General features: G+C 42.7%; 1 protein-coding gene across 16 annotated transcripts in view; it reads left to right on the top strand.

Moving 5' to 3' along the window:
- PLEKHM3 (pleckstrin homology domain containing M3) overlaps positions 1–14531 on the top strand; it is a 553542-nt gene that overhangs the window by 384750 nt on the left and 154261 nt on the right. For all 16 annotated transcript variants that reach the window (XM_069733722.1, XM_069733726.1, XM_069733725.1 and 13 more), the window contains one exon: positions 3845–3908. In XM_069733722.1, coding sequence (XP_069589823.1) covers positions 3845–3908 — 64 coding nt within the window. The remainder of the gene's footprint in view (positions 1–3844; positions 3909–14531) is intronic.

The following is a 14531-nucleotide window of genomic DNA, read 5'->3' as shown; positions in this document are numbered from 1 at the left end:
GGGTCCTGCAGCCTATTCATACACAATGACGGGAGAATACTGAATAGTAATGAAGCATATCATCACAGACCTCTATGGACACTTAGACTGATACATTGCCTCATGCATTTCTGTGAAGCCTGTAGATATACTAAAGAAAGCATTTAATTGATTCAGAGACATGAGGCCACCAAAAAGTGACCTGGAGTCCAAAAAATCCACCCCTGCCGCCACCTCTGCCGCCACCACCAGCTTACTATAGAGACGTCCTGGTAACATTTAAGGATAGTGACATTTTGATGATGAGCCAATTATCTGGATTTCTGGACAATCCTTTATCAGATATTTCTGTGAAGTGTATATATTTGTGAGGGTTCGTGGAGGTAAAGCCATTTTCCCCTCCACTCACGGACAGACAGGGACATCTCTCTTTGAAATCAGGCATTAACAAGGTTTATTTGTCAGATATTCTGCTTCCATTTCCAATAATTGATTGAACTTTATGATTTTCTTCATGTTCAATCTACAAAATTCAACAATATAATCATTTTTTGGAGACGTAGCTCTGGACTGTTTTGCGCACCCTTTCAGTGCACTGCTTAAGATTTTTGAAAGAATAATCAGATTATTTCAGATGTGTGACAAAGAGCCTGGACACTCCTGTTAGTGACGGTTGAGCAGTGTGCACAGCTCCAGGCAAATAATCTGTTCACAAAATACAATTATACTTGAAATAATACAGTAAAATCAAATCAATGTTGCACAGATGTAGCATTGCCTGAAATGGGGGCGCTACTCTCGGGCGGGCCTGCTGCAGGACATGTCTTCTGTAATGCTAAGATACTGATCTCGCAGTGACGTTGATTACCACTCCTGTCTGTCTGCTTAGTATGGCAAAGTGTAATAAGACCATGAGAGCCATGTGTGTATAATAAAGATGTCACAGAGTGGAAAACGATTGACCGTTCTTGTTGTGGGAACATCATCTTTTGGGTTTTTCATTTGCTTCTGATGTCTTTTTTGGTTTGAAGATTTTCATTGATTTTTAATAGTCAAATACCGTAAATCTGTAAATTGTATACAAGTAGAGAATTTGGTCACCTCTTCTAATAACGTGAGTTCAGTCACAGATCTGCTGATTGAACAAGGCAAGATGTCACTCACTCAATAGTCATAATCTTCTGCCCTTCTATAACTGCATCATTGGTCAGTGCTGAAATTGTAGTACCCATGTGAAAAATGCAAGTCCAGGAGCAGTGGGCCAGATTCACATGTTTTTTTTCTTTAAATGTTTAAAGTGGGTTTCTTAATGTGTCTTAAGAAACTCCAACAGTGTCAAGCTATTTTTAATAACATTATTTTTACCTGCATTTTATTGCTATTTATTAGACTAAAAAAAGCTTTCAGAACCTCAGCAGACTGCATTTGTTAAAAATGTAACTGCTCTGAAAAATTCCACTGAGATGTAACAAGTAGTGATGAGTGAACGTGCTGGGATGAAGAGTTATCCATGCTCGGGTGCTAGCAGAGTGTCTTCAGTGGGCTCGAAAAATATGTTTGAGTCCCCGCAGCTGCATGTCTCACAGCTGTAAGGCCGGTTTCACATTTGCGGTTGTGTCCGCTGCGTTTCTGACGCGTACATCCGCATGCGTCCTGATTTCATATCATTTACATTGTGGACTCAGGTAGATGTGTTTGCATGTGTTTGCCCGTGTCTGCTTGCGCATGCGTCGTTTCGCGGTGTGCGGCGGGGCACGGCTAACGCACCATGTTGCGATTTTTGAAGGGTCAAATTTCTGCCGCCATACGCATGCGGACACTTGTGCAAGGCATGCGTCAAAACAATTCATTACAGTCTATGGGAACGCAAGAACATGTGTTCACTTGCATTTGCACAAGGGTCTATATACAGAAATCCCATGAGACGCCCATTGGGCATAGCTTGTGTCAAGGAAATTCTCCTGGAAAATCTTTTTCTTATCGAAGCATGTGCATAAAAAGCGCAAACGCAGCGTTTTTTTCCGTCATGCGTAAGCTGATGCGGATAAAAATGCAGCATTTGCATGCGTTTTTGCATGCGGTTGCGGACGATATGCTGCGGGCTAACCCACAAATGTGAAACTAGCCTTAGACAGCCGCATCACATGCAGTAAATACCTGTTTATTAGGCAATCCCTGCCTGTGTTGTGGCTGTGTAACAGCTGTGCACATGAGCATGATCGGATAACACCTTATCCCAGCACATTCGCTCATCACTAGTAACAAACAGCCCCAAACCCTCTTGAAGAGAAGCCAAAAACATGTAGTTACAGCACCATTACAGCGTGTTTTCTTTTCCAACGCTGGAGTGGCACTTGAAATGTAAGCCCTCTACCCCCATTCGTATACTCACCTTCTGGCAGCTTCACCTTTTACCAACTCCACTCCAGTCCCTCTGCACCATCTTGTGCCTGTAACTTCTGACTGGCCGGAAGTCCGAAGTTTTGTCACAAGAGCTCAATGCTAGTCTATGAGGGCCAGAACAAGACTTTCTCAGAAATGTATTTAAAAATTACCTCCGGTGTGCTCCACGAAACACTGGAGCTCCTGGGAGGCCAATATTGCCGCAGACCATCGGGAGCGATGCTGGAAAAGGATGAAGGCGGTGGCAGGTCAGTATCAGACAGAGGGGGCAGGAGAATTGCATTTAAAGCACCGCTCCAGCAATGCAATAAAAGAAAGCGCTGGACACATGCTTTTATTGATTTGTGTGAACATAACAAACTGCACACAGAGAATACCATAAAAATGGGACCACAACAGTCTACAAACTAGGTGTAAATTGGAACTAAATAGCAAGTAATAGCGCGTTAAGAGGCTTTCTATTTTGTGGCTTTACACCAAGTCTTTTGAGTTTTGAAGCCAAAACAAGTAAAGTTATTGAGCCATTTGAATAAAAAATTCTCCAATTTATTAGTACAGTTTAAAGGGTTCTTGGTACAATAAAATGTATCAACGCAAGAACCGGCAAGTTTCGGATATAGAACTTTTCTAAGTCATGCAGACAAAGCAAACAAAGGTATCCAGCCGTTTGGATATAAAACATCACCAATTGATTATTTCAGCTTTACAGTTTCAAGGTACATAAAAAATATTGCATTAGGCAAATAACCATGTATTATGAACGTAAAAATGTCCTTAGAGATGGTATGTGTGTCCGAAACGTGCATGGTATGACTAACGACATTTCTATGTCCGAAGCGCACCAGTTTTTGCCTTGTTGCAATATTTATATTGTACCTGGAACCTTTTAAGCTGTGCTAATAAATTAGGAACGTTTTATATCCCAATAGCTGGACACTTTCCTTTGCTTTGTCTGCATCTGAAGCCAAGCAGGGACTTTTACTTTCTGTGCTGCAGATCTTCACAGCCAATCTACGGATGCTGGAGAAACTTGTGCTTTTTGCTTTTCTTGTGGAGTTTTGTGGTGCCACTTTCTTGGTGTTTTTTGTGTGTAGTACTCAGTTTTTAATATTAAAATTAAAGCTTTTTTGGTAAGGTAAGGTATATATTAAGGATTCTAGGTCCAAAGGTTTATATGGAAATCTTAAATGCAGTATGTTTTTAATGTAATTGATCATAGTATGTCTGGACAGTTTTTGGTTGCCATGAATAAAAGTGATATTACTTCTCCAATACTTTAATGATCAAATCAATGCAAGTAGATCAAAAGCTACTGAAAAACTTTGTCTGTTATGGAGTCTGTTGTAGTAGCAAAAGGGATAACCAAGTCTGTTTCAGTGGGTGTGACTTTGGAATGAGATACTCAACAAAGACATCTTAATTTTCACTTAATTTTTATCTATATTGTCTTTTTTTTTTCCAGAATTTTCCCCCGTGAATATCTTTTTCAGCAAATCCACTTATACTCCCTTGCAGACCTGCAACAGGTACTTTTTATTAATTTATTTTGAATTGCTTTTAATATGACTAGTGATAAGCACCGGATATCGCGAGTGCTCGAGTGACGCGTTTGAGTCCCTGCGGCCACATGTTTCGCCACTGATAGACAGCCACAAAACATGCGGAGATTGTCTGTGTTTGTCAGGCAATCCCCACGTTTTGTAACTGTCTAACATGTGGCCTCGAAAACCCGAACATTTCTCTCGAGCACCCGCGATACTTGGTGCATCCCGGAGCACCCTAGGCAAACTGGAGTAACGAGCGCTTGAGCTCATCACTAAATGTGACATTATAATGAAGTTTGTTTTCCATTTAAAATAACAAATTTGATGAACTAATAGATCATTAGAAGAAATGGGAAAATACTTTGAAATTTATATTCACCAGATTCACATAAGTTTTCCACAAAGTGAATCAAAAGTACTTTAAAGTCTCGAATTGCCCTGAAAAGTGTGTATGACTCTCTAAGGTCTCTTAGGACTGTAGTATTGTCAAAGTCACTTCAATATGTATGGATATAGGTAAATAGATGGTAACCGATGTTAACAGCCCCTTTACTAATGCACTGTATTGTTGAACTTTTTAGAATTTTTGGACCATTAATACCTCTTTTGGGGCTGACTTACCGGTGATTATTACATAGGTAGTTTCCACAGGAGAAGCCATGACTTTTTAACAGGCGGTGGTTCAAAAAATTATTCTTTAATTGGGCATAACCGTTTTCGTGTTTACAAACTGAATATGACAATGTCTTGGATTCTTATAGCCGTCACAAAAATAATTATCTCTTTTTCTGGAGTAGCATCAGGTTTGGTTGTTTGTTCATAATGTGAATAAGCAATTGGGAAGCACCAGAGCCCGGATGGTATGGCAAGCAAAGATGCAATGGGAAGCACCATTCAGGTCCCAAACAACATATAGCTCATCTTAGCCAAGCTATAACAATATACATTTTTTTGCAACAGTAAGGTAGACTAAAAAATGGAGGAAGAAAACAAGAGGCTTTAGTTTTGGTGTGTGTGTAACAAGGGGATGAAGAAATTATGACAACGGACTTGAAAACTTGTTTGTCAAGAATAACATTTTTGTTGTTAAAAAAATAAAATGTCTTGCACAAAGACAGTATGCCTTGTGAAGAAACTATGGCTTTTAGTAAATCGTACAAATATTCTCTGGGGTCACCAACAGGTTTGCTGATGTTATATATTGTGACAGAGTCACTGGCTTTGTAGAGTAAGGGAGGTACGTGTCACTGTGCATGCAGCGGTCAGTGATGTCAAACCGGAGTGTTTTTGTGCTTCCAGCACACTAGGTGCTGAAAGGCAGTATACAGAGTGTAATGGGCCGGTTTCATGTGAGCACTCGCAGTGCGGGTGAGAGGGTTCTCACCTTACCCCTTTCCCTGCAGGACTTGCAGGTATTTGAGGAGTTGCAGTGATGTCATGATCACATGACCAGTCCATGACATGATATACTTGGACCTGTGGTCCAGTCTGTGTGTGGTGCTGTGGGGAGAAGTTCTACTTCCCACAGAAGTAAGGACTAAGAGCGGTTTTCAGTTACCGTATGCGGGAGGAACCCTCACCAAGGAGGACTGAACTGTAATAATTTTGTTTTGTTTTCTACCGTGCCCAGAGGGCTGTGTTTTGTTTTTTAAGCACCGTGGTTTATGCTGCACACAATAAACCCACTGGTGTTTTCAAGTGCATGAGCTCCTGAGTCTGCCTAAAGGCTTCCATCGAGAATGGCAACCCCTCACAATATACAGTACAATGCAAATGTATTCAGCAGGAAAATGTACCGCAAAGTAAGAATGCTTTAAAAATAGAAATGTTAATATATTATCAAAATGCAAAGTGAATGAACAAAAGATAAATCTAAATCAATTCAATATTTGATGTGACCAACTTTTGTTCCCGTTAACTGTAAAACAACATCAAATACCGCGCAGTAAATAAATAAACAGCAATAGTACATTAAAATAACTTAGGGTACTGGGCTAACATAATCTTGATTTAAAAAAATGTAAAAGCCATCCCACCACATCACGGTGACCCTATTCGGGACGGTCCTAACCTCTGTCCTGTGTAATAGCAGTGAGTGTTGTATGTTACAGCTGACAGCGGGTGGTTGTCGACTCAATTGTCTGGCAGTTGTCGCCTCACTTGCCTCTTGTGAGGCAACAAGCGCCGGAAACAAGTGAGGCGACAACTGTCAGCTGTAACTTACAACACTGCCATTACATGGACAACCTGCCCATAACACTGCTCAGCCAATCTGATGCAGCACCCTCTCAGTCTGTGAGAATGGCGGGGCAGGACTTCCTCTGATCAGTTTTTCCATAGTTCTGTTGCAGAGTCGGAATATGTAGTAGTCTATATGGCTGCAGTTGCCACACATTTCGAAAATCCCTTGAATATTACATCAGCAATTTTACTCCATTTAATGTATAGGATTATAATCCGCAGCATCATCTATTAGCTTGAAGACACAAAAGAGCACAGTGAAGTCAAAAATACTCTGTTGTTAAAAAAAAAATCACAGTAATAAGCAAGTGCTTGTCAAAAGATGGAAAAAAAACAGGGTATTTAGTTGATACGTTTTTTTGCAAAAAAATGTATACTAAGCTGCTCCACCAATTGTCAAGGTATACCCTTGCTTATTACTGTGATTTTTTTTTACAACAGAGTATTATTGACCTCACTGTACTCTTTTGTGTCTTCAATTTTTTTGGTGGTGTGAACAGGTTCCTACAGACTTGTTCAATGTGCAAGTAGCCCATGTGTTTCTGGTTCTATCATCTATTAGCTGTAGCAAAATGTGTGGCAAAATACATCTGGATTTAGCTTTAGATCACTAAAGTTTTCTTTCTATTATTAACCGCTTAACGACAGCCGATACGCCTTTTAACAGCGGTAGTTAAGGGTATTTAAACCACAGCGCCATCAATTAACGGCGCTGTGGAAAAAAAAAGTGTATAGCGACCCCCAGAGTCGGATTTTCTCTGAGGTCCCGTTGCCGGGGTAGCCGAGACCCCAGAGAACATGATTCGGGTTGGTTTTTACCCACCCCCGGGTTGCGATCGCCAGTAATTAACCGTTTACCGGCGACCACAAAAAAAAAACGCAATTTGCCATTTAATTTCTCTGTCCTCTGATGTGATCGCACATCAGAGGACAGAGAAATGGGGTTCCTGATCGCCCCCTGATACTTACCTGTGTCCCCCGGTGCTCCTCGTAGTTCCCCATGGGCGCCACCATCTTCTTCCTGCAAAAAAATGGCGGGTGCATGCGTAGTGCGCCCGCCGGCCAGCATCCAGCACATCTTTGGAGTCTCGGCTGCCGGGGGGTAGCTGAGCCCCAAAGAACATGATCGGGGTCGGTTTTTCCCGACCCTGTTTTGCGATCGCCGGTAATTAACCATTTACCGGCGACAGCAAAAAAATGCTACTGTATGTGTCTGTCATTCTTTGTCCTCTGATGTGATCGCACATTAGTGGACAGAGAAATAGGGGGATCGGGGACCCTGTCATACTTACTGATGTCCCTGGGTCCTCCTGCATCCCCTTCTGGCTGCCGGCTTCCTCCTCCGGTAAGAAAATGGTGGGCGCATGCCGGCTGGCAGAGGAATTTCCTTCCTCTTATTTCATTTTGGTCACTGTAATAGATCCTGAATATAAAAGAACCTGGCACTCAACTTAAATGCGAGTGACTTGAGAAATTTATTGCGTAGTACAAAAAAACGTTTCGGTCTTATTCGACCTTCTTCAGTTACTACAGTACATAAGAAATTAAATAAATAAATCAATAAGACAAAATAATGAGTAAACAAAAATAATGAAATAGGAGGGGACCAAGAGGAAAACGAAAACAAACAAAGTATATACAAAATGTAGAATCGGTCATATTTTTGTTATTTGAAAAATGCATAGAAACCACATAATAAACCTATTCCCAATTCCAGATACATTATAATGAAGGCAGAGAGGAGAAATATGGACTGGCGTACCGTACTTAGAGTAAAATTGCGTGTCGCTTTGTGCATATGTCCAGAGGCTATGGTTAGAGTCACTGGGGAGTAAAGAGTGCAAATGGGTAATGGTGTCAGAAAAAAGGGAATACTGTACGTGCCCCGAATGGGTGATGATTACCTGGGGTACCAGTGCCCTGCTCATGGGGTGGGCTGAGAGCTATGGAGAGAGGAGGTATCCTTGAATATATAGGTTACCATGCTAGGAAGCCAGCTGAAGCTCCTAAGCTTCATGGTGTAAAGCGCTGTGTGTTGCTGCATAGCGCTGTGTATGGGCAGTGGTGCACTGATTACCTGTTGCCGTCCGGAGCTTGACGCGGTGTCCATCGCTTGTCAGTGCATGTGCCTGAGTAAGGAAGTAGTGAAAGCGCACCCATTAAGTGAGTGCACAGCGCCGACCGGAAGTGACACACCGGAAGTGCGTCACTGTAATGCTGTGATTGGCATGGAGAGATCGTCCAATACGGCGGTAGAAAGAAGTGTGTCCCGCATTGTTTCGGATGACAGGCTACGAGAACAACGGGTTAATGAGATTAAGTCCAAATTTCAATCCAGGGGCTATCAATATTATGGTGTGATCAAAATAAAAAAAATAGTAATTAACCCCTCCTTTATCACCCCCTTAGTTAGGAAAAAATAATAAAATAAAATAAAAAGTATGTATTTCTATTTTCCAATTAGGATTACAGTTGGGCTAAACTGAGTTTGGCTAAAGTTAGGGTTGGGGCTAAAGGTAGGGTTATGGTTAGGGTTGGGGCTAAAGTTAGGGTTAGGGTTGGGGCTAAAGTTAGGGTTGGGGCTAAAGTTAGGGTTGGGGCTAAAGTTAGGGTTAGAGTTGAGATTAGGGTTGGGATTAGGGTTTGGATTAGGGTTAGGGTTGGCATTAGGGTTAGGTTTGGCATTAGGGTTAGGGGTGTATTGGGATTAGGGTTGGGATTAAGGTTAGGTTTGAGGTTAGAGTTGAGATTAGGATTAGGGGTATGTTGGGCTTAGGGTTTTGATTAGGTTATGGTTAGGGTTGGGATTAGGGTTAGGGGTGTTTTGGGGTTAGGGTTGTGATTAGGGTTATGGTTAGGGTTGTGATTAGGTTATGGTTAGGGTTGTGATTAGGATTATGGATCGGGTTGGGATTAGGGTTAGGAGTGTGTTGGGGTTAGGGTTTGAGTTAAAATTGGGGGATTTCCACTGTTTAAGGTACCGTCACACTAGACGATATCGCTAGCGATCCGTGACGTTGCAGCGTCCTCGCTAGCGATATCGTCCAGTGTGACAGGCAGCAGCGATCAGGCCCCTGCTGTGCTGTCGCTGGTCGGGGAAGAATGTCCAGAACTTTATTTGGTCGCTGGACTCCCTGTAGACATCGCTGAATCGGCGTGTGTGACACCGATTCAGCGATGTCTTCACTGGTAACCAGGGTAAACATCGGGTAACTAAGCGCAGGGCCGCGCTTAGTAACCCGATGTTTACCCTGGTTACCATCCTAAAAGTAAACAAAAACAAACACTACATACTTACCTACAGCCGTCTGTCCTCCAGCGCTGTGCTCTGCACTCCTCCTGTACTGGCTGTGAGCGTCGGTCAGCCGGAAAGCAGAGCGGTGACGTCACCGCTCTGCTTTCCGGCCGCTGTGCTCACACAGACAGTACAGGAGGAGTGCAGAGCACAGCGCTGGAGGACAGACGGCTGTAGGTAAGTATGTACTGTTTGTTTTTTTTAACTTTTAGGATGGTAACCAGGGTAAACATCGGGTTACTAAGCGCGGCCCTGCGCTTAGTTACCCGATGTTTACCCTGGTTACCGGCATCGTTGGTCGCTGGAGAGCGGTCTGTGTGGCAGCTCTCCAGCGACCAAACAGCGACGCTGCAGCGATCCGGATCGTTGTCGGTATCGCTGCAGCGTCGCTAAGTGTGACGGTACCTTTAGGTACATCAGGGGGGGTCTCCAAACCCGACAGCCAATTTTGCGCTCAAAAAGTCAAATGGTGCTCCCTCCCTTCTGAGCTCTGCTGTGTGCCCAAACAGTGGTTTACCCCCACATATGGGGCATCAGTGTACTCAGGACTAATTGGACAACAACTTTTGGGGTCCAGTTTCTCCTGTTACCCTTGCGGGAAAAAAATTGGGGCTAAAAAATTATTTTTGTTGAAAAAAATGATTTTTTATTTTCACGGCTCTGCGTCAAACTTCTGTGAAGCACTTGGGCGTTCAAAATGCTCACCACATATCTAGATAAGTTCCTTGGGGGGTGTAGTTTCCAAAATGGGGTCACTTCTGGGGGGTTTCTACTGTTTAAGTACATCAGGGGCTCTGCAAACACAACATAACGCCCGCAGACCATTCTATCAAAGTCTGCATTCCAAAGCAGCGCTCCTTCCCTTCCAAGCTCTGCCATGCGCCCAAACAGTGCCCCCACATATGGGGTATCAGCGTACTCAGGATAAATTGCACAATTTTGGGGTCCAATTTCTCCTATTACCATTGTGAAAGTAAAAATTTGGGGGTGAAAAGATAATTTTTGTGGAAAAAATATGATTTTTTATTTTCATGGCTCTACAGTATAAACTTCTGTGAAGCAGTTGGAGGTTCATAGTGCTCACCACACATCTAGATAAGCTCTTTGGGGGGGTCTAGTTTCCAAAATGGGGTCACTTGTGGGAGGTTTGTACTGTTTAGGTACATCAGGAGCTATGCAAATGCAACATGATGCCCGTAGACCATTCCATGAAAGTCTGCATTTTAAAACGTCACTACTTCCCTTCTGAGAAAATAAAAAATTGCGGGCTAAAAAATCATTTTTGAGGGAAAAAAAAGGATTTTTTTATTTTCACGGCTCTACGTTATAAATTTCTGTGAAGCACTTGGGGGTTCAAAGTGCTCACCACACATCTAGATAAGTTCCTTAATGGGTCTAGTTTCCAAAATGGGGTCACTTGTGGGGGGTTTCCACTGTTTAGGCACATCAGGCGGGCTCTCCGAACGCGACATGGCGTCCGATCTCAATTCCAGCCATTTCTGCATTGAAAAAGTCAAACGGAACTCCTCTTCCAAGCTCTGCAATGCGCCCAAACTGTGGTTTACCCCCACATATGGGGTATCGGCATACTCAGGACAAATGGAACAACAACTTTTTTGTGGTCAAATTTTTCCTGTTACCCTTGTGAAAATAAAAATTTGGGGGGTGAAAAGATCATTTTTGTAGAAAAAATGTGATGTTTTATTTTCATGGCTCTACGTTATAAACTTCTGTGCAGCAATTGAGATTTAAAGTGCTCACCACACATCTAGACAAGTTCCTTAAAGGGTCTAGTTTCCAAAATGGTGTCACTTGTGGGGGGTTTCCACTGTTTAGGCACATCAGGGGCTCTACAAATGTGACATGGCGTCCAATCTCAATTCCAGCCAATTCTGCATTGAAAAAGTCAAACGGTGCTCCTTCTCTTCCAAGCCTTGCCGTGCGCCCAAACAGTGGTTTACCCCCACATATCGGGTATTGGCATATTCAGGAGAAATTGCCCAACAAATTTTGTGGTTCATTTTCTCTTTTTACCCTTGTGAAAATAAAAAAATTGGTTCTGAAGTTTGCAAAAAAAGTTAAATGTTCATTTTTTCTTTTCACATGGTTTTAGTTCCTGTGAAGAACGTAAAGGGTTAGTAAACTTCTTGAATGTGGTTTTGAGCACCTTGAGGGGTGTAGTTTTTAGAATGGTGTCAAGTTTGGGTATTTTCTGTCATGTACACCCCTCAAAGTGACTTTAAATGTGAAATGGTCCCTAAAAAAATGGTTTTGTAAATTTTGTTGTAAAAATTAGAAATCTCTGGTCAACTTTTAACCCTTATAACTTCCTAGCAAAAAAAATTTGGATTTCCAAAATTGTGCTGATGTAAAGTACACATGTGGGAAATGTTATTTATTAACTATTTTGTGTGACTTTTATCTCTCTGATTTAAGGGCATAAAAATTCAGTTTGAAAATTGCAAAATTGTAAAAATGTTCGCCATATTTCTGTTTTTTCATAAATAATCACAAGTAATATCGCAGAAATGTTACCACTAACATGAAGAATAAGATGTCACGAAAAAACTTTCTCAGAATCGGCGGGATCCGTTAAAGCGTTCCAGAGTTATAACCTCATAAAGTGACAGTGGTCAGAATTGTAAAAATTGGCTCGGTCATTAAGTACCAATTTGGCTCTGTCACTAAGGGGATAAAATTTTCTTTCTATTATTTGAACAGTGCGGAAGATGCTTTGGGGAAACTTGTGCTGTAAGCAGAGGAGGAATTTTCACGATTAGTGAATAATGAAAATGGAGCAGTTGACCGTAGATGCTAGTTACATCACTGATGTGACTACCATTGAGAACTGCTATATTTTTTACACTAGTTGCCATAATCTCCCTTAATGACTCCACACCACAGACTTTCTTTACTTTAAGTAACTTATTTTATCTTTTTATTTCTCAAGAAAAGAGCCCTTTTAGTTAGCTTCCCGTTCCCTGTCCGCACTCTCGTCTCATCTCATTGTGGAAATTGAAATTAATTACTCAGTCTGCTTGAGAGGAGAGTTGGATTTTAGTTTCCACAAGCTGTGGCTTGCAAACAATTTTTCCTATGTGCCTCGCAGCGTGGCATGAGGTTTTCAAGTCTTCGCCAAGTCACATAAACAGAAGCTACTCTCTTTTGCACAATACTACTGTATTTATGTGTTATTTTAATGTTTTTATTTTTCATGAACTGAAATATCTATTCCATACAAGTGGAATGAGAGTACATTTGTCATAGGTAAATTGAAGGTTCTCCAACCATTCCAAGACTTTTTCAAGGAAGATTTACAGAGGTTTTCCAGGACTGAGCTATTGATAATGACTCAATCCCATTGAAGTGAAACAGAGCTTAGGCTACGTTCACATTAGCGTTACGCTAATGTGCGTCGCTGTTGCGTCGGCGACGCAGCGGCGACGCAGCGGCGACGCGCCCCTATGTTTAACATAGGGGACGCGTGCGTTTTTTTGTTTGCGTTTTTCGACATGTGCGTCGTTTTCGACGCTAGCGTCGGACGCACGTAAATGCAACAAGTTGCATTTTTCGTGCGTCCGATTTTCGTCAAAAAACGACGCACGCGTCGCAAAACGCAGCGTTTTTGCGCGCGTTTTTGGTGCGTCGCGCGTTGCGTCGCCGTTGCGTCGCCGACGCACCGGCGCGCAACGCTAATGTGAACATAGCCTTAGCTGCTCTACTCGAAATGACCAATACACAGTGTGGAAACATAGGGAGTCGGCAGGCACCCCGGGCTGCTAGCCGAAACCACATGGACCAGGAATCGTTCCACTGAATGCCTGCTCTCCCTTTAACATGGGCATAATGCTACTCGGACAACACAGGGTTATGGTAAAACAGTGTGGCAATAACTTATTGAACCACCAACACACAATAGCAAATAGCACAGTCCCAGTAAATACCCAAGATGGTGCATATTACAGAGTCTCACTATTCCACTGACTCGCCCGGATAATGGCATCTGTTACTTCAGAGCTCCCAGGGTCGATTACCCCACCTGTGGCACCCATACAGAGAGGAGGTAATGACAAGCATAGGAAGAGGACAGTCCATTCTGGTACAAGGCCAGTTAACCGGAGGATCACAACCTGTCTTCATCTTCCAAGGTCATCTACCCCACCTGTGGCACACACCTACAGAGAGGAGGTAACGACAACCTTAGGAAGATGACAGTCCATTGATGTACAAGGCTAGTTGACAACCTGGCTTCTGCGAAAATCTCCATGGAGCCAGGAAACCGGCGGGTCCCAGTCCTGGCTTTCTCCAAATGTATCTATGGTTCAGCGATGGTCAATGGAGCAGATAGCAGATCTGTATTCGTCCAACCGGATCCAAGGTCCCCTTGGTTGTTTCCTGTAGAATGATAGATCTGTGTCCCTCCTGATGGAGCCATCATGTATTGGCAGCAGTCCTGTAGTGTCCCCTGGATGTTTGGATGTCTTGGCTGAATCTCTGTCTCTCTCTGAATACAGGCTTCAGCCCTTCTATGAGTAGCAAAAATCATCATCTGCCATTAACACGGGCCGTCGTCCATGGCAGATCAGCAATGACAAGCACGGGGGGCTTCTGCAGATGCCCAGTTGTCATGCCAGCCCATCGGCACCCTGTGATTAATCATAGAATGTTAGAGTTGGAAGGCTCATCATGTCCATCCCCATGCTCCATGCAGGATTCAATGAGCTATCTCACAGATGTTTGTCCAGCCTCTATTTGAATACTTCCATTGAAGGAGAATTCACCACATTCCGTGGCAGCATGTTCCACTCATTGATCACCCTCATTGTTAAAAAGTTTTTTCTAACATCTAATCTGTATCTTCTCCCTTTCAGTTTCATTCCATTGCTTCTCATATTTCCATGTGCAAATTAGAATAGGGATGATCCCTCTACACTATGACATGCCTTCAGATATATTAAATCTACTCTTAGACTACTTTGTTGCAAGTTAAACATTCCCAGATCCTTTAACCGTTCCTTGTAGGTCACACTTTGCAGTCCGCTCACCATCCTGGTAGCTCTTCTCTAAAC

Source organism: Ranitomeya imitator, chromosome 7, assembly GCF_032444005.1.
Source record: "Ranitomeya imitator isolate aRanImi1 chromosome 7, aRanImi1.pri, whole genome shotgun sequence".
In the NCBI taxonomy this organism is placed as follows: domain Eukaryota; kingdom Metazoa; phylum Chordata; class Amphibia; order Anura; family Dendrobatidae; genus Ranitomeya; species Ranitomeya imitator.
This window is presented reverse-complemented; position numbering and strand designations above follow the sequence as displayed.